General features: G+C 47.3%; 1 protein-coding gene across 4 annotated transcripts in view; it reads right to left on the bottom strand.

The window, feature by feature from the left end:
* Window positions 1-21,021, bottom strand: part of LOC114846244 (fidgetin-like) — a 29,797-nt gene that overhangs the window by 7,497 nt on the left and 1,279 nt on the right. Inside the window, exons 1-2 of one of the 4 annotated variants that reach the window (XM_029135077.3) lie at window positions 20,818-21,021; window positions 20,667-20,697 (exon numbers count right to left, since the gene is read on the bottom strand). The exon at window positions 20,818-21,021 is cut by the window's right edge and continues 566 nt beyond it. The exons of 1 other annotated variant lie outside the window; for it this stretch is intronic. In XM_029135077.3, the coding sequence (XP_028990910.1) occupies window positions 20,667-20,691 (25 nt within the window). In that variant the 5' untranslated portion in view covers window positions 20,692-20,697; window positions 20,818-21,021. Of the gene's footprint in view, window positions 1-20,666; window positions 20,701-20,817 lie in introns of all 4 variants that reach the window. 2 more of the 4 variants (XM_055506071.1, XM_029135073.3) reach the window with 2 other exon arrangements.

The following is a 21,021-nucleotide window of genomic DNA, read 5'->3' as shown; positions in this document are numbered from 1 at the left end:
GGAGGCAAGTTTTATATTAGCTGGAGGCGAAGGTGCCTTTAAAATTGAGAATATATTAGGTGAAAACGGAGCAATATAAGAGCAGTATTTCAAGGTGAAGCCAGTGGACAAAGAGAAGAGAAAATTGGGCTTCATGACAAATACAGTAGCACGACTCCCACCGCGTCTATTATGATGTTTCTCAGCATACGTCTATTGAGTTCAACATATCTGTAGACTGAAAGGCTTCTGCCTTTAAAACAAACATAATTTAAACACAATCACAGTGTCTTGTCTATAGTAGAAGTGTAGCTATGTACATTTAGCTTCAAAACAATCCCTCGCAATGCATCCTGGGTGATAGCCTCATAGGGCTGCATAGCTCTTGGTGTCTATACTGTGGAAGACCTCAGACATATTTTGTGAGTTGTGTGTGACTGCAGTGATGTAGCGATGCTGCCAGCGCCTCCTTCCTTTTACAGTAAGTTATCTTGTCACTTTGCGCCGCTGTTTGTACACGTTTGATCTGTGGCCAAGGGCGGCGCGCGCCAAGCCTCCGCCGCTTCCTAGTTAGCCTCACTTGTTAATTGAGAGCGAAGTGAGGACGCGACGTGATACAGAAAGGCTCCAAGGCTGAAATGTCTGTGTGGGAGCGGAGAACTGGACGGAGGATGGAACGGAAACAAGTGGAAGAAGAACGACGGAGGAAAAAGCAGACGGGTGTGAAGAGGAAAAATACAACACACCCTTCCTATTGTCTGACACTCCATCAAACTCTGACGTGTCCTCCATTTAAAGAAACATGAATCTTTCTAATTCCATCATTAATAAAGATAACATATATAAAAGAGTGTGTCAGGCTCCATCAGGGCTTTCATCTCTTCTATAATGAGGTTAATGCAGAGACGCAGTGATTACCCCAGCAATGCAAATGAAGGCCAAATGATAACTTGCACTATTTAAATAAGGTAATAGCGATTACTCTACGTTATTCAAATGAGGGCAGATGCTTTGAACTGAGCGCTTTGAACTCGCTGATCCTCCTCCCAAACATATGGAAGAGACGGAGGACGACTGACTTTGGTATCATTCAGGGTGTAGGCTACTAATGCAACGTGATGTAAACCAAGGGCAACGAGCACAAGTCCCTTAATGTGGCTCTGCAGGAGAGGCGGGGGCCGACCGGAGGAATGTTCAAGGTACTTCCACTTGCTCCACTTGCTTTTAAAACCCTTGAAAGTCATCGAAGCATCCCTGAATGTGTTACAAAACTAAAAACAATGAACCAACATTTTTAATAATACAATAAATTTTGTGTCAGCTGTACTTTTTTTTTTACTATTTCCAAAGGCTTTTATTCACTGAAAGGCCATTTTTTAAATTTAAAATACAAAGAAGATTTCAGTTGCAGTTTCAATATGAAGTGGCTGAAACAGCCTTCATGGGATTTACAGGCGCAGACAATGTTAACGGCTTTGTCCAAACATTGGAGGAGCAGCTCCCCTTTCATTCCAGCCCTTATTTCTTTACAGCACCTTGATTAAGCTGCAAGGCTGCAGCGAATTCACTCCAAGACTCTTTCAAGGGTTTTGGGGCCTGGGGGATATTTGCGAAACATTTGGACGGACACATGCAGCAGCCGCGCGTGTTTGTGCAGCAGAGGATGAAGGAGGCAGCGCTCGCCCGCACTCAGCTGAAACAACATCCAACAGAAAGTCTTCTCCACCTTCTGAAGCGTCCAGTCGGCCGGCGGTGCCCCCCCCCCCCCCCCCCCCCCGCCTTCCTTCCCCAGCCTCCACATAGAGAAGCCTAATCATTCTCATTACACTCAGCGTCCATCTGCATCAACAGAGCTGCCTATTACCGCGCGTGTGTGTATGTGCAGTAAACAGCTCTTTAGAGAGAGCTAATGAGCTCTTTTAAGTCTGTCCGCTGTGTGATTCTGCAAGCGGGGTGTCAGAGCAAACTGCCCATTTTTGGTAACGTCATAATTAAGCTGCGTGTGTGTCTGTGTGTGTGAGCATGTCAATGTCATCATGCTCACACACGCACGCACACACACACAATGCCTCTAACATATACAGACACTGGAGGCCCTTAATAAACAAACCATCATGTCTTTTTCCAGTAAAAAAAGAGGAAAGTGCTGCGTGACAACTTCATGAAGACTGAGCTGTTTTCACAGCGCCAGGGAAAAATCTGTCCAGCAGTTTTTCAAATCCTTCTCAAACACACCAGTGGGCAGAGCCAGAAACCCCGTAATAACGGGGTTTCAAGTAATTAGTTTGCCCAGTAAATGATGTAATTCACATTACATACTATAATATTGACTAAATAATAGACCTTAATATTTGTATTAGCAGTAATAAATGTGATAAACTGCACTAGAGCTAAACTACCTATCTCTCCTGAGACCCTTGTCATGAAATTAGCAGATGATGCTACGTAAACTCTGCTGCTCCTCGGCTGTGCTCCGACAGACTCAGGCAGTCGTTGAACCACACTCGTTGTAACAGCAGGAAAGTTGTGACGGAGTTGGAACTCGGCTGAAGTGAAAGTAAAGATGTTCCCTGACTCATAATGATGAAACACCAGCACGTAATGATTTAGTTGGATTTTATCAAATTCTAACGAATAACTTTCAAACATATTGTTTGCCTATAAAAGTATGTATTGTGAAAAAATGCACTGGTTAACAGAAAGATGTCTGAATAGTACAAACAGCAAGGAAATGGATTACACACTGCGTATAGCATGTGTGAGTGTGTGACAACCGCCGGACCACCTGGTAATGAGCCCAGCACACTGTGACTAAGCCACGGGCTACGATGTACTGGCACACAACCTGCAGCGGAGAATCAAATAATGTGATTAGGTCGTTCAAAAGGCAATTAATTATGAAATTAGACATGAGGGGGCAACACACACACACACACACACACACACACACACACACACACACACACACACACACACACACACACACACACACACACACACACGCTCCTTGGAGCATCAGTAATAATAAAAATATTTTAATTGTTAACGCTGCCTGAGCTGAATAAAAAAAGACAAATCTGTGTTAACTGCTAAACAGCTTTCTTTCCTCCAGCGCGTCACAGACAACAAAAACCCTGCTCGACTCCAGACTAGTCTGAAAACAACCAACAAGCCCCGAATCGGCGTCTTTGAAGACTTCGAGCCCAGCCGCGGCTCACCATTACAACAACTAGTCTGTCGCAAAGCAACGGCGGCGACAACAACAACAACAACAGATAAGGCAGTAAACAGAACAAGTTCAAAGTCGAGGCGGCGAGCAGTGACCGGGAGAGATGAGCTGTCACTAACTCAAAGACAGTGAGGGGGGGAAGAGAGAGGCTGCTGTAAAGATGACAGCTCAGAGCTGCAATATAAAGATATCTGACAAATGACAGCATCTTTAAAAAAATCAAATATTCATTGTAATCTGTGATCTTTGACCCCGTGATAAGTTTTTCGCAGCTTTGACCATCAAACTTTGAAATGTCTGCGTAGTAAAAAAAAAAAACAAAAAAAACCCCCAGATGTGGCTGAGGTGTGTTGAAGTTTCACACGCGCCGGAGTAACGATGTGAATGGTGTGAACGCTGCGCGCAGGAGAAATCCGACTGAACCGCCGCGAGTCTCTAACTCAATTCCGGAGGCACATCACGGCCGCCCCTGCCCGCCTGTATCAGATCTCCCTTAGAGCTGTATAAATTGACACTGTCTAAATTTCCTTTTACTAGACAGACTATTGAATGGGCGGGTTAAATGGGTAGGGCGCAGTTAAACAAATGCTCCGGATCAAGGAAATTGTGCGTGGCTTCTTTTGTCATTCAGAGAGGAAATTGAGAGATCTTCGCTGGGGGCTCGGAGCCACTAACGCATGGCATTCATCTATAATGCACTCGGCCTGTCCGTCAGCTACTCCATTTCCTGTGACTAGCGCAGCGTGGCTAATCACCCGGCTCGACGTGGGGTTCCTTCCTCAAAGACACACAGAGGATGGAGGCCGATAGACGCACAAGCACAAGCACAAGCGCAGCGCATGCAAACGGCCCCATTATTCTTATCGGCTCAACGGGACATCTGTACAGACGTCCGCGGCCGCTGTGCTGGAGCATCGTCACACCCGGTGACTGGAGCGGGTGAGACATGACCAGCAAGGCCTCACTTTGTGTCAGCTGAAGTCAAATGCATTATTTAAAACATATAAAAATGTAGATGCCAATAATTTTAACCCTGTTGAAGATGCAGCTGTTACTATCAGACTAATGAACCTTTTACATCACCGCCCCATTTCTGTTGAGTCTCATTCTCCACATTAGGCCTCTGGCATTTTATGTAGTGTGTTTACCTTCTATGTATTTCACCTCTATAGAACCGGAGACTTCAGCGCCCCGTGGAGCTAGTGGAGTAAACAGAGAGGAGCGACGCCCGAACCAACAGCCCTGCTCCACTACTGATGCTCGTTTGAAGCTGATTAAATTAAGAAAAAAAAAAAAAAGAAAAGCTCAGGTCACATTTTCTATCTAGATGAAAAAAGTGTTGGTCTCTGTTCAGAAACTAGAAAACACCATTTAAATAAACATTTCAAATGCATGTGAAGGTTAACAACAGACTTGCAGTTACTTGAATAAACCTTTGGTTACTAATGGTTTCATTAGGTTATTTCATTCGTGTTGCTAATGAATTTGGTGTTTATTTATTTCTAATGCACAGAATGAAGCACAGTTTGAAGCAGGGACGTGAACTGATCCGATGCTGATGCTCAGGTGTCGCTCCTCCTGCCCGTCCACAGCTGCAGCGCTCCTCGTCTGACAGCAGGAACGGTCTCCGTTCCCTCCAAACAGCCGCCGCCGCCGCGTTTCCACCTGAGGTGCAGTCAACAGGATCTTTGGCTGTGCCCCTGAGGTTAACATGGGGCCACATACTATCAATACTCCTCTGACGCCCAGATCCATACCTATGAACCACCAGCACTTTGTTTACGTGAGTGTTCAGTAATTAAAATAGATTTCTGAGAGGAGGCCTAATCCTTTTAGAAATGACATCGATCCAGCTACGAGTGCAAAGAGAGCCGTGGTGTAATTTTTTATTTTTTTTTTTCCTCGCGGACACTCTTTGCCTGCGAGCCTGCGCCGGGCGCCCCCCCCCGTCCCCTTCTCCTCCTCGATGGAAACTTTGGAAAGTCCTCGACATGAAGGACGTCATTTAGGGCCGCGTGGGGGGGAGGGAGTTAGGGAGGGAGGGCGTGCGGCGGAGCGGTGGCAGGTGGAGATAATAGAGAGGACGCCTCTAACCTCATCTAAAGCTGTCTGTCTTCGTAAATAAAATGAGATAATTATTGAGTGAACAACATTATACACCGACGACGCACTCTTTCTTGTGCCGGCGCAGTTGTAAATCTCAACAAACACGGTGCTTTCGGACATTAAGTGCTCACTAAGCGCAGTGGATGCATCATATTTCAAGAGCAGGCGTTGTGTGGGTGAGGAGCTGGGGGAAAATGGAGTGTAATGGTTATCCATTATCTTATACGGCAACGGCAGCAATGATCATTTTCAAGTGACTCATTTCTGGAAGTACCTATCTATTGGCCACTTCCAGAGAAGACTTTGATGGCTAATCCAAAACAACTATTCAGAGGTCATTTGCTGCAGCGGCGCCGAGACACTCTGCACAAGAGAACGCTCCAGCCTCCCTCATTATTCAAATACAATCCTCAGGAAAGATCCACATCACAAACAGCGGCGCCGCAGCCCCGGAGTGGGCGATTACCTACACAGCACACTCCGGTCCAGAGTGGAGACATTAACAATGCAACAACAAATGAATCTATCACAATCCCAGGAAGAGTTTGAAAGCTCACAAGAGATATTTGTCAGGGGAATTAAATAGTAATACAGGAGCGTATTAACATATCAGTGATGGCGCTGCTTGAAAAGCTCGGGAGGCGGTAATCTGTAGACACAAGTTGTGTTTGCCAGACAACTTTCACATTATTCAATCATCTATTATTCAGCGGAGGTAAATGTATTTTTAGAAGTGTAGGTGCGCCGTTTGTTTGTGTGTGGTCCCGGCTCAGCATGAATGGTTACTTAACACCACACTGATTTCCCCTCAGCAGTTAGAGAGAAACCAGCCGATGCTCAATGATGCATCCCCGTGTTTGTTGCCGCCAGCCTGTGCGCGTGTGTGTGTGTGTGTGTGTGTGTGCGTGCGTGCGTGTGTGTGTGTTAGCATCGCTGGCACGTAGACAGGCAGCTGACGACTGACTGCCGGAGTGTCACCATCTGTGGATGCATTCGTGTTTGTCTGCACATGTTGTGAGTGTGTGTGTGTGTGTGTGTGTGTGTGTGTGGGGTTTGGAGGGGAGGGCTCAGACACTAGACTGGACCACAGCTCCACAGTTTGCACCTCCTAACAACAGCAGGCCGACCCGGTGCCAAGTAGGATCTACACTGCAGAAACACAGGACCTCAAATCCACAGGATCCAGATTAGAGCTAAGAACTGTTTCAGACCTGGAATCATCCGAGTTACGTTGATGGAGCAAAATTACATTTTTCCGACACTGACATTTTCTCGGCAGCCTCAATAAAAATAAGTCATATTTGTTAAGACGGAGTTTTGCAGTGTATGAAACACTTGGCAAGCGAGCGAGATTAGAGTTCAGCAGTTGGTGGAGATTAACGCCCGCAACGAGCGGCGCACGTGGACGGCTGTGTGTGTGGATTACTGGCTGGGATAACCTCTACCCCAGCCTGTGAACTCGCAGGATCCTTCGCGGTGCATGTTTGAAGTGTCAAATCCGCCACATTTCACATCGGTTCTGGCATCGTCTTCCAGCTCGCGCCTCCCCTCGCTGTGTCCCAATAAATAATGAAAATATGAGGCCGAACGAGGAAGTGGCCTCACAGCGCGTCCACCTGTGGTGGTTTTCACTGCTGACGCTGGATAAACACAGCAAAACAGAAAATTGTCTTACTTCTGCTGGCTCAAAATACAAACCCATAGTTTGTTTAAATTGTGAGAAGTGGGATAAAAACCTAACCCCAGCAAAGTCCGAGGAGAGAGGCCAAAGGTCAAAGGTCGCGGCGGGTTTAGGGCAGCAGACCGTGGCGGCTGCTGCTTCAGGTTGGACCCACGTTTGGTTCCGTGAGCTCCACATCCTGCCGCTCATTCTCCGTAGGAACCCAACGTACCGCGGATGTGGAGCTGCGGGCGTCGGGGGCGAGCGCTGCAACTCGACAAGGGCACGGGCACGTCTCTGCAGGTGCGCGGGCGCGAGCGGGCGAAGGCCGCCTTCAAATCCACTGTGGCTGCATTATGCTGGAATTCACACAGGTTGTCTAAACAGTCAAACAGCGGATCAATACGCCCATCGATCGGTGGCATTGAGACTGAACTGGTCGTGTCGAGGGGGCAGGAGATTCTCACTAGAGCTTTCAGCGGGATCCGCACACGCACACACACACACACACACACACACACACACACACACACACCATACTATATATCTCACAGCTGCAGATTTACTGCAAATATTTGTAAATCCGTGTGCACGGATTTACGGATGGACGCACACACACACACACACACACACACACACACACACACACACACACACACACACACACACACACACACACACACACACACACGCGCGCGCCTGTGTTGCCTGCGGTGGGACAGAAACGCCGGATTCCTCAGAGAGAACAACTACCTTCACACCGGCACGCGTCTCATATGAGCAGATTCAGGTCCTGTCTGTTGGAGCCGGCAGTTTGTCTCAAAGTGAGGGCATCCAGTCAGCTCCAGCAGCTGAATATCAAGCTGGCTGCCGCCGCGTCTCCTCGCGCTCAACTGACACAGTCGATAGTGCTGCATTATTCATGGGGACAGCGGGGGCCGATGAGATGGCCTCTCGCTGAGGGCTGGATTTCAACAGTCCCGAGCTTCACGGGCGCCGGCGGACGCCAGACACCTTCAACAACTGTTTATCATCAGCGAAAATGACAACGTGAGCCGCGGCAAAGGGCAACGCAGCGTTACAGAGGGAGCGGCGTGAACCCGGGCGGATTCAAAGGCAAATTTAAAGCGGTTACATGAAACTATAAATCTGACATTTGCCGGTGCCTTTTAAATCACATGTTACAAAGCTAAAATAGCTCCGCTCGTACAAATAAAGTGCATATTAAGGCTCGGTTGTCAGCTCCTCTTGTTTGCTATCAAGTCAATAAACACAGATCACAACGTTAACATGAAAACCTGAAGTGTGTCTTTGCGCTAATAAAAAGAAAACAAATCATAATTTCAAATGTTGCTCATCCGTGTTTGCTGATTTCCATTACACAGACTAAAGACATCAATTAGCTAAAAAAAAAGAGAGAGAAACAGAGAGAAAGCCGACAGTTATTTGGAGTAAATCAAACAAGACGCAAAGAACCAGAGGCAATGAAAAAAATGTCAGGCTGCTTGATATTAGATCTCGGAGGAGAAATTTGATGGGCACCGATGAGCAGAAGGCATCTCAGGAGAATTGGACAGAGGAGAGATTTAATGTGATCATAGGGGACGCTCATCTTTCAGGGAACGGGGTAATAATGAGCAATCAATAACGTCCTTAACAGAGTTAGAGCGAGAGGCTGACAGCAGATGTAAGGCTCCGGCTAACAGGCTACGTCTGATCTCACATTACCACAGCGGATCTGAGTCCGACGTGCACGCGCAGGCATATGGACCAACACACATTAACATACTGACACGCGCACACGCACACACACACACACACACAATGGACAAACACACATTAATGTACTGACACACACACACACACACACACACACACACACACACACACACAATGGACAAACACACATTAATGTACTGACACACACACACACACACACACACACACACACACACACACACACACACACACACACACACACACACACACACACACACTCTCATCAGGTGACATCCACCAGTATCGTGTCATCGTCTATCGATCAGCTGCTGTAATCACATTCGCGCGTGATGAACGTGGTTTCGCAGTTTATCCACCGACCGGTGACTTCACAGGACGAGAAACATTAAGAAAAAAAGGAAGAAATCACAGCCGCCACCGGCAGACCGCATCAGCCGCACCGGCGAGGCAATGAAATAAAACACACACCGTATTTACCTTTAAAACGGATCAAGCTCTGCACGGCGCTTGCTGCTGTCATCCACACTTAGGCTCAACAAGCGTCTGGTCTCAGGGTCTCAGTACGACTCTGCCTCAAAATGATGAGCAATAATAAGTGTCACTGTTCCCTGTGCGTAACCTGGAACAGCACGAGTCTTTCTATGCGCAGAGACTCCGTACATGAAGATCTGAGACCAACATATCTGGTGTGTGACATGCAACTGATGGGGCCTCGAGTGTCACGACCACGGCCACCATTGGTTCGAACCGTGGTCTTGATCCTAAGTCGAACGCTTCCATCCAGCTTGAAATCTCATCTGGAAATCAAGCGTTTCTGAACCTCGGAACAACCGTCTTCGCAGCTGAAGCTTCTCCGACCGCTTCTCCAACCAAACCTCTGCTAGCAGGAAGATTTATCGCTGAGCCGAGCAGCGACTGTATCAACATAGACATTAGCGGCACCGACGGTATATTTAACAGCCCCGTGATCAGCGCTCTGCACGTTCCCTCCAGTTCTGCCTGATCTCATGTGAGACGGACCAGGACCTTGTTAGCAGCGTATGTGCTGGCAACTTAATGCACTTTCACATATTTTCAGCACAGCATGTCTTTCAGCTCGAAAGTTGGGCTTTCACGCTCACTAAATAAATAATTAGGGTTTTATTACCACGAGGCTGCGGCCAATACCTGCGCTGCCACCTGGACAGAAACCTGACGATGCCGCGACCCAGTGCCGCGGACCAGCGCCGCCGACGCTTGGCTCTGCCGTGGAACAGCTCCGTCTGAAGTGAGACACGTGCGGGGAGTAAAAAGAGGTGATTCAGCAGAGGGAGAGCCTGAAGTATTCATGGAGGAGGCGAGTTGTGACACACGATACAGACTGCGAGCTGTCCTGTTGGACAGGGAATAAATGTTATTCCACCGCTCAGGTCCCGGGAGGAAGAGGATTCGAAGGGGCCGCCGCAGCCGCCGAAGCTCAGGCCGCGGGGTTCGCGTTGGGAAAAGTTGTTGTATTGGTCACGACGGACACGGCGACGCTTCTTCGCCCGTAGCGTGGAGTCACACTAACTAGCTAACTAGCGCCTGGTGCCGTTAGCACATTTATCCGGAGGCCGCTTCACTTCCTGAACGGCATCACGCTGCTGCAGATGCTCTGGCCCTTGTCAACAACTGGCGCTAACAGCTGACCAGATGTGTCCGAGGGTTTCACAGTCTCCTAGCAACCGCAAAACGTTCTGGTCCTATAGGCAAATCTGAAGCCACGACACAGCCTGCTGGCTTCTTCCCCCCGGTTAGCGTCCAGGGGAACTTTACATAATGCTGTAATTTCCACTTCCATCACAAACCTGTGAGGTTGCATTCCGCACGGGCCCGGATTTGCGCCGCCGCCGCCGCCTCCTCCGCGGCTTAATCGCGGATCAGGAATTTAGCGCTGCCATTCATCAGGTTGTTAGCGGCGCCGGGGCTGTGGTACGTGGCTGCCGGCCTCTTATCTTATCACTCAATCAGCAGCGGCGCGCAGGAAATGAGACGCGCAACAGGAAAACTGCCAGCAACACTCATCTGTCAAGACACACCGGCTCAATTACCGAAGTGGAGCACAAAGACTCAGGATGCCGGCGAAGTGGATAAATTGAATTGCTGACGTTACACTGTACACGCTCAGTCATTAGCCGCGTCCACGCAGGGAGAGCACGGACTCCGCGGGATGAGACGACGGAGCTGTTGTGTTATTTGGCGGCAGTGGTAAACTTCTTGCTTCCTGGGCATAAATCTGCATTTTTCTAATCATGAGAGTGTGCGTTTGTTTTTGATGTAGCCCCCTCATATTCCTGTACATGTGAGGAAAAAAAAAAAGAAGCAACAGAGAGGGTTTATATGAAGGGAAAGATAAACAGGGATAGAGACAGAATGGGAAACAGGTTTCTCTCTGAGAAAACAGAAAGAAACAAAGAGTGAGACAGACACAGGGAGACGGAGGCAGAAAACGAGAGAGATGGGGAAGGATGCTGGATGTGTGTACTGCATCCCAAGGGATCACTTACTCAGTATATACACGGTACTGGAGGACAGAGCACAACAAAGGTTCATTGGCCAAAATCTCTCCTCTTTATACACACACAATCCCTCCAAGCAATATTCCTGTAAGCACCCGTCCACTGAGAATAACTGCACTGACTGAAGTGGAGAGGAGGAACGAACGGACGGACGAGGACCATAGAACGGGGGAGAGGAAGGAAACAAATGAAACGGAGGGATCGGGAGGAAAAGGGGGGAGGAGGGGGGTGGGGGTCCACCTGGCCAGTGTCCAGGGGAATTAAACAGTCTGTTTACCGCTCAGCGCCTCAGCAGCCATGTTAGCCTAATGGCACGGACATGAAGCCAATTGATTTGTGGACCAATAGACCTGTCCCACAGCACAGGCAGATTACCTAGATCACTGGCTCCGCATCGAGTACACATCGCTTCCCATTCGCGCCGCACAGGCAGCGCGCTGTGAGCGGGGGCTCGCGCGACGTCGGCGTAAGTATATACACATGTTCCTGGGATTACGATGCGAGACAAGGGAGTCGGCAGCAGACTGTGCGTCCGTCACTCCAGTGTCTGCACGAGGCAATTTGAGCTGGCTGGCAGCTTTATATGCTTTCATTACATCTGTATTTGGTGGAATAAAAACAGAATCATTTATAAATTCACTAAATGTTCGGTTTTAGACAGATTTCATAGAATTACATTTATAGTTCTCATAGCTGGTTTTCAGTAAGTGTGATTTATAAATGGGAGAAAACACTCGTATGTTTTATAAAAAGCCCTGAATGTATTGCACATGATATAAAATTAAACGCCAACGGGAAACGATGCCCTTTAGCTGCTAGGCTAACATGCTAGGCTAACACGAGCAAAGATACCAATCGACTGTATTTGTCACCTCTGTCAAACTTTAAAGTGACAAAATGATGTTCAGTGACAGAGTTCAACAACTCGTGCAAAGTCAAGAGACATGGGAAGAGGCGCCTGGCATTTTAGCCTCCTATGCTAAGGTAGGCCGAATTAAACCGACCGCATTCCTCTCTAGATTATACCCTTAAACACAATATCTGGACTAGTGATATTATTCTGAAAAGCAAAAAGGAATTAAAGTTATGAAATAGATGAAAATCCAAAATTAGCTTTCTTTGTCGGTGACATTTGAAAAACATCAGTTCACCGCGCGACGGCGAGCGCCACACTATATGTACCTTTGTCATAACACAAATGTGAGCAGCGTAGGAGTAATAATTCCCAGCTCGGTCCACGACGCACACGGTTCCAAATTAAGGCTACGGCTAAATAAAAAGCTGCTGCCGGACAATGGAGGACCACACACACTTAAAACTACAGTTGTCCGCGTGTTTGACCGTGCAGCGAGAATAATTCCACATTCTCCACAGTTTTCACTCATGTCACTGTCCGACTTGATAAGCATGAAAATCCATTTATCTACAAAGGAACTGTACGCTCCACGCTGGACAATGTCTCTTTCATGGCCGCTCGCAGGCCCTCTGCCGTCCACAAAGCCGCCCAACTGACTCGGCCACGTCCCTAATAGGCCGCATTCATTTGATACGGACACATCAAGGCAGATATTGCAGTGGTTGCGCCGTGCGTCACAAGGGGAGTGGAGCTGGTTCACAGAAGCAGCAATATGCTCTGAACATAAAAGAACAATGGACACAGGGCAGATGCAGCTAGGCGGAAAAAAAAAAGGACACGGCGGCCGGCGAGCGGGGCCTGCGCTCGCTGGATGTGGGCGCTCGCATGAGCGCACGCATGCGAAAGTGGACCCGCGCCGGAGCGAGCGGGATGACAGGTCCAGAATTAGGCCTTCAAGGATGAGGAGGAGGAGGAGGAGAAGCCAGATTACAGATTAGTAGGTGGGGACGCGCTGGGATTAGAGAGCAGCCCGGCTAATGCCGCTCACGGCTCAGCGCCGCGGACGCTGCTGCAGGTTGTCGGGTCGAACGCCGCCGAGGGAAGCGCCTCCGAAGCTGAAATATCCCCCCCCTTCGCGCGCTGATTAAATGTTATTCCTTGCTCATCTAATCGAATCCATATTTGTGTAAATGAGGCGCGCGGCGATTTACAACACAAAAACCTCGGAGACGCTGGTATTAATGATGCGACGTCTTAACCACCCTCTGGCTAATGCAGCTAATGAATGAGCAGGCGCTAGCAGGCTAACGGCTCTAATTCTCCTTCACAGGCTATCATGTTGCAGCCCGGAGACAGATCAATACCATTTGCTCAACACACAGGAGGCCTGGGAATCTATAAAAGGGCTTTTATTGAGTAATTAAACACCCATTACTGTCCCGTGCAGCCAAACAATAAATTTGATCAGCCTCTTAGGTGCAGATCCAGCCATGATTAATACTCAGTGCATGCATGACATAAAAGACCACAGTGACATTTTGCTAAGTCCTGTCTCAGACCCTTTGACGAGAGTTCGGCTGCTTACAGCGGCAGTTTCAAGGTTGTTTAGTGCAGCCGGACGTTCACGGAGCTCGGTGTCAGCAGCCGCATGGAGACAGTTAATGCAATGAAAGGCATCGAAGAGCAACGAAGAACCTGGAGTGTGACCGTGATTTTCCAGCTGTTCCTTCTATCTGCACATATAATCGCTTTTCAATTAGCCATCAGCATAGGATTAAACACAAGCAGGCCTTTTTCTCAGGCTTCACAATTAAAGGAATACATTTATTACTTGTATTCATCGCTTTATATCTGAATGCAGAATGTTTTATAACAGATTTATGAAACATGTGGATGCTGTGACAAACATTAATAACATTTTGTGCAAAGTATGAACAGTCCGACGTCACAGCTGTTTTTGCCCTTTTCAGACTGACTGAAGGCTGGACACCCCCCCACCCCTCCATTGCCCAACATCCTTTTCTACACTTGCACAATTCAAAAACCTGTTACAATCCCATCCTTGTTGGAGAATATTTAGCGTTGTTGAGCCAACAATATGGCATCTGGGTGATTCTCCTAAATATGAATGGCCCATTCACAGGGCTCAATGGAGTCGCTTGGCAGTGGCCCTTCTTCCCCTCCCTCCTCCATACTCAAAACAATATTCAACGCAGCAGTCTTGGCACTTTTCCCCGAAATCAACAAAAGAGGAACTCGAAGCTGTCCCTGAAACCCTCAAAGCATTAAGCCTCTGTGAGATGCAAGTACTTGGCACAAGCAAAGCGATTTAATGACAATGGGCAAATCATACAGTGCTTTGTGAGATTTAGGGGATACAATAGCACTCCGTTTCCAAAGCACACATTAGTAAGCATGTCATTGGGACCCCCCGGGGGAGCTGAGCAGCCTGGAGGATTGTGTAGTGAAGAGGATAAATATATGTTACTGGGTAAGAAGATGGACCACAGCCAGAGCCTCCCTCCATCAGCATACTGTGGCTGTTGAGTGTGCGGAATACATTAATATAATAATCTTCAGTACACACAAACTAACCCACAAACTGAACCCATTTGGCTTGTTGTGCGTATACATTGCGACGCATCCAAAATCAATTTACAACCATTTAACAGAGCTCAGGAGGCGCAGATGAGCACGGAGTCTTGTCTTACATAAAATAATCTCCTGTCATGGAAATGAAACAAAACAAAACAACACACTTGTTATAAATGTGCGGCGCTTACAGCCATGCTGACCTCTCGGTGCTAAACAAAACCAACAACGGACAAGCAGACACCCACTCAAAAGTCAATACCATGCGTGCCTCCTCTTCCTCTTGTATGGTTAATGCATGATGCCAGGTAGGGGAGACAGACGGAGAGTAGGATCTCATTATACGCTGCATGCGATCATTAACCATCTACCACATGTGTCCATCCTGCCAACGGAGTCGTACAAGCAACATCCCGATGCTCGTGCCTGCTTCCAGTGGGGAAACGGGGCCCGTACGCGCCCGCGCACGCGCACACAATCACAGGTACGACAACAAGCACACTTCTGGCTGCAGCTGCTCCAACGTGCACAGATTAAGTCATTGTTGACGCGGCCCCACCTTCGCCTGGAAGAGAAACCCAGCGAAAAAAGCCTGACGCGACACCGTCGAAGGATCAACATCATCTGACAACGAATCAAGACGCAACTATTTCAGTAATGATTTGACTAATTCATGGAAGCGAGATGGTGAAACAATCATAGGTTTTTGGGTTCAGGTTTAAAAGTAAGTTTTCCTAAAAGGACATGAGCAGGAATCAGCTGCAGCCCAATGGCTCAGCTCTTAATTATTCTGTAACTATTTTAGTCCGTACAGTGGAAATATTACATAGTTCCAGGCAGCAGCTTCTCAAATATAATGCTTTCTGCTTTTATTGTCATATTTAATAGTTGGCTGAACATCTAAGGTTTTAACGTTTGACTCGTCACCTTTAAGGGGAGAAGTCAGAGCCGACAGCAGACAGACTTACCTTCAGATCAATGCTGAACTACTTTAGCTGTTCTTTCATACGTATAGGAGGAAAATTATATGGTTTTAAGTTTTATGCTTATTTTAAAATGTCAGCAGATCGATTTGCAGCCACTTTAGTAATTTTATTATAATTTATAGAGTCAGTATATTGAAAAAATTACAATATTTCAGGATTCTTCTTGAAGTTTTCTGCCTTTTGTGTGACACCTAATAGTGAACGAGCAGAACTTAGAATCAACTTTACATTTAACTGCAACTATTTCAGTTCAAGGAAAAAATCTGCAGTTTCAGTCTGAGGTTTTTCATTGTGAACATTTTCAGTTCCAGGGTCACACGTCACATTAAAAAGGTGGGAGACTGGTCAAGACAAGTAGCATTAAGACGATCTGATGGTTTAAAAAAAGGGGGTGTCGATCAGACAAAACTTATCACCTCAAGACGCCACACTCACTAATTAGTTTAAATATGAAACATAGGTCAAAAATGAACAATCATAGAACATTGCAGATAGAACAATCAGTAATGAAAATAGAGTCTTTTAACAAACACTGGACATTTTCAAGGCATTTAACCGAATCAGTTGCTTCTGCTCTTGTTCCCAGTTTGTGTCCATCTCCCAGAGGCCACAGGCAGCTCAGTGATGCTGTGCCACACGCCCAGCCACTCAACATCCTTTGTGTCCATCCTCTGGCAGGCTGCCAAGCACACACACACACACACGCACACACACACACACACACACACACACACACACACACACACACACACACACACACACACACACACACACACACACACACACACACACACACACACACGCCGCCTCGTACCCAATGAGCCATTGTTCATTAACGCAAACACACACACACACACACACACCTTTGCTGCCTTGCCTTGCACACACGCAAACGTCCGGCTTGCTTTCCGCTCGTGCAGCTTCCTCCCTAATCAAGATGTTCAAACTGAGCTGCAGACTGTGCAGCCAAGGCTTGCTGTTAACAAAATCAGATCATCCAGCCAGAGTCGGCAAGAGAAGAGCAGCCGCGGCGAGAGATTAGAGTGAGATCCTTGCTCTCTCATAGCTGTCATTTTCTTGGCCTCTGTGGAAAAAAAAAAAAAGGCTCTTGTCGGCATCCCCCACCGTCGGCCAAATGAGGAGTGAGCGTCTCCGCATATCAATGCACAATTTAACTTAAGACTTCCATGGCAATAACCTAATTAGAATGGTGCTTTCTTATTTGAAGGCACAATGTAAAGGATAAGCTGTATGCTGCCACGTCCACCGAAGTCTAATGGTGCGAAATATTCCAAGTGGAAGTTGATTTTTTTCCTGTTTTAATAAGTCCTTAGCATATTTAACGCTTCCGAATGCTGAATGTTTTAATATCTGCCGGAGAATCCGGGCCATGGGTGGTGGAGATTGCTGGTGAAGAGTAAAAGGAGGTGAACGGGGGTCTGCTTAAAATTCAGAAAAGGGGGCAGAGGATTGCAAAAGAAGGTAGGAAGGTGGGGGGGGGGGGGGAGCTACAGCTTTGATTTGATTAAAACCTATGAAAACGCATTACATAAAACGAAGAAACTTCAAACATTTTGGGGGATTCAGAGTTCAAAGACAGCGAGATAATGCTTTTAATGCTGGAATTAACATGGAAATGAATTTAGCGGAAATGTCTCTTCAAGGGTGAAAAATAACTGTGGTGAAATTTTGGAAATTTGGTGACACTGATCTCAGATCAGCTCGGGCTCTCCTGGAATAAATTGTTCCCGGCGGTTTATAGAGACCCGGACTGACCCGGGAGCTATTACGTTAGATTTATGAGCAGATTCTGAGCGTGTGTTAAAATACTGTACATATGCACACAAAAAAAAAAAACGCAGATCAAACTGTCGCGTTACTGTGAAACAGAAGAACATGATCTCGGTATCAGACATTACAGAAGGAAGCTCTAAGTGTTATTTCACCCCGAGTGAGCCGTGTGTGGATCCCCTTCGCCTTAAGTACACCCATCAGATTTTGACTAGATAATAACCAGTCATCACTGGGAGAGGGACGCGAGGGCAGAATAAATATAAATGTGTGTGAGACGGAGAAAAAAGGTTCAATTGCAACAAGGAGGGGAAAAAAATCCATCAAATGGCAACTGTCAGTCACAGCAACACGAGCCCCCCCAAATAAAAAAAAAAAGCCTATTGAAAGGCATAAAAAACCAACAGCCAGTGGACCAGTGAATGCAGCGGGGAGGGAGAGAGGGGGGGTCCGAGTGGATCATGGTGTCAAGGATTTTAAGGAATCGGTGGCGCTCATCTACACAGAAAGCCGTCTCGGGCAGCGGCGCTACCGACAGCTGCCCGCCGTCTCCGGGAGAGGAACTTAGATCAGCAGAGAGGGGGCTGTCAGCGAGCGTGCGGGGGGGAAACACAAAGACTACACAGCCCCGCTGCAGTCAGCTGACACGCAGCCCCAGCACTGTCTTCAGGGACGAAGAGAGGAAGAGACGGAGCGAGCGGGCGAGCGAGAGAGAGAGAGAGAGAGAGAGAGAGCGAGATGGGGAAATAAGTGGACAAAGAGTGAAATAGATGAGAGAGCGGAGAGACAAGACAGTCTGACGCACTGTCGAGCAAACGTGGGGAGCAGCGAGGGGGGAGACGACGCGGGGAGGAGAGAGACGGAGCGAGTGGAACAGACAGACAGGTCCGAGAGGGATTTGTTCTATTTGCATGCGCCGGGCTCCCAAGGGGTCCGGCTCCGCTCGGCGAGCCGACAGCACAAAAGATAACACTTAACATATTTGCTAAAAGATGACAACCCTGCCTGGATCTCATTTGAACAGGCCCCTTTGTCGGGACGCAAACCCACTGATACGCAGGCGACGGGCGGGCGGGCGCGCGCGCACGAACGCCGCTCTCCCCCGTTTCCCCCACGCTGCCTCACATCTGGCAGGCGTCCCGCGGGGCGGGCTCCATCGCACGCCGCCGGCGCCGGGACGGCCAAGCAGCTTTTAATGGTAAACATTACAGACTGATAGAAAGTGTCAGGATAATTTATTTATAAGGCCCCAGTGGGAGCAGCTTAGCCACCCTCGCTGCACACCGGCTCCATTCATTTAGGGGAGAAGTCCGCGTGTGGATAAATAAAGGCAGAGAGAGGGGACGCCTGTTTGTAAAGCAGTTTTTCTTCTATTCCTATTATCTCTCGTCTCCGTGTCCCTATTAGCTGCACCGGGGGGCTGCCGGAGATGTGAGGCGATACGTTATGTGTATAATGAGGGGGATTATTGCTACTGTCAGTGCAACACGCACAGACAGTGGATGCAGAGGGACGGATCTGAAGCCGAGCACTGTAGCAGACAAATAGACTGGAGAAATAAACAAACCGCCGAGTGTCGGCGTTATTTACATTACACACACACACACACACACACACACACACACACACACACACACACACACACACACACACACACACACACACACACACACACACACACACGAGCAACACGTGCACGGCTGCGCTCGGGCGCCCTGGTCTCACACACACACATGTGGATGCATTTTTTAAACACGGACATCCTCTTTTTAGAAACTTAATTTAGAATAAAACAAGCTGCCGACTTCATGCCTTCGTGTGTGCAGGTGCAAACCAATGTTTCTGTCACGTGTTCAAAAGAACAGCAGGAAATGTGTCATTTGATTATCTGCGTGTTGGGCTTCTGCTCTGGAAATGTACATAAGAAAGGATCATCATCATCATCATCATCATCATCATCATCATCATCATCAGCAGCAGCAGCAGCAACATCTCAGATTTAGCGTGACAACACGGACACAAACACACCTTTGAACATAATCAGCACGCAACATATACAAGCGGGAGATTTCACAAACAGACACGTGCGAGCGGGAAGAGGATGAAACAGCACATGATGTGAAGTAAATGACTGTATGTGTGTGTGCAAGACAGATCAGAGGTCAAAGGTCGAGTCCTCACTAATAACGGCTACAAAAACAGCAGCGTACGAACACACACACACACACACACACACACACACACACACACACACACACACACACACACACACACACACACACACACACACACACCACTGTGACTTCCAGCGTTATTAGTCGCTCAAAACTCAGGGCTCAAACTAAACAAATGTACATTATTCCAGTCAACGCCGGCCACATTTCCTGCAACAAGTGACACCCAATGAAAATCAAATGACAGTGTGTTCAAGGCGTGTTGTTAATGGCGCTTCTGCCACTTATTAATCTCTCGAACCATTATCAGCCAGGGATGTAATAAAATATTAAGTATTAAATAAAATTCAACTTGCGAACGCCTGGTATTAATCTCTCGGACCAGTGTCAGCTTTGATGTAATTAAAAATCAAATATGAAATAAAATGCAACTGATGGAAAGAGAAAATCATTCATATGCAGCTTGACTTTAAAGCGATTGAGGGCCTCGTTCACAGTGACTCCAGTCACATGCAATTAAATCCAAATGCTGCTGTTTCATTAAATTGCTACAGACTCTATTATTATGCTGTAAAAAGTGGATGTAAGCATGAATTTACATAATAAATAATATCACATTGTATCTATCCTACTAATTTATGTGTTTAAATTTTTAAAATTTGGTAAGAAGTAATATTCAAAAATATTTGCAATTTAATATTTAGAAATCTAATTCTAAAATTCTGCATCATTTAAATGGATCACAACAGATATTATTTACAACTGGTTGTGCATGTGATAAAAAATAATGCTAAACATCAAAGCTACAATTCCATAATATTATTTCATGAGAAAGCATTATTTTCTGATTTTCAGTCCAGGCTTTAGTTGTTTCAGAGAGACTGAGCCAGTGTGCGTCGTGCCGACACAGGCTGCTCAGACTCATCAGAGCATTTTACACCTTCTATCACGTCAAGAAAACAGTGAAAAGTGCACAAGTTGATGGGAAAAAAAACATGTTTCAAAATTCCACCTACCATAAACGCTGCTGCTGCTGATCATGTCGTGCTGGAACAAGGAGAGGAAGAAGAGGGAGAGGAAGAGGAGATGAGAGCATTGGAATTAATTTGTGGAGAGAAAAAGGTGGAGGAGAGGATTCCCTCTGAATAAAAAAGCAAAACGCTTTACATTACGAGACACTGCTCAGGTTTCAAGCCTTGTAAAAGGTGGGCCCTTCAAGTCTTGGAGCGAGCAACTCAATAGGAGCGGCATCTAACCTACATGCATGTCATTAGAAAGTGGAGCCCGGGATGACAGGCAGCGGTGGAGAGGAGGAGGAGGAGGAGGAGGAGGAGGAGGAGGAGGAAGGGTGCAGGCAAAATCAACTGGTGC

This window comes from Betta splendens, chromosome 2, assembly GCF_900634795.4.
Source record: "Betta splendens chromosome 2, fBetSpl5.4, whole genome shotgun sequence".
Classification (NCBI taxonomy): domain Eukaryota; kingdom Metazoa; phylum Chordata; class Actinopteri; order Anabantiformes; family Osphronemidae; genus Betta; species Betta splendens.
Note: the sequence above shows the minus strand (reverse complement) of the source record. Positions and strands in the feature narration are given on the sequence as shown.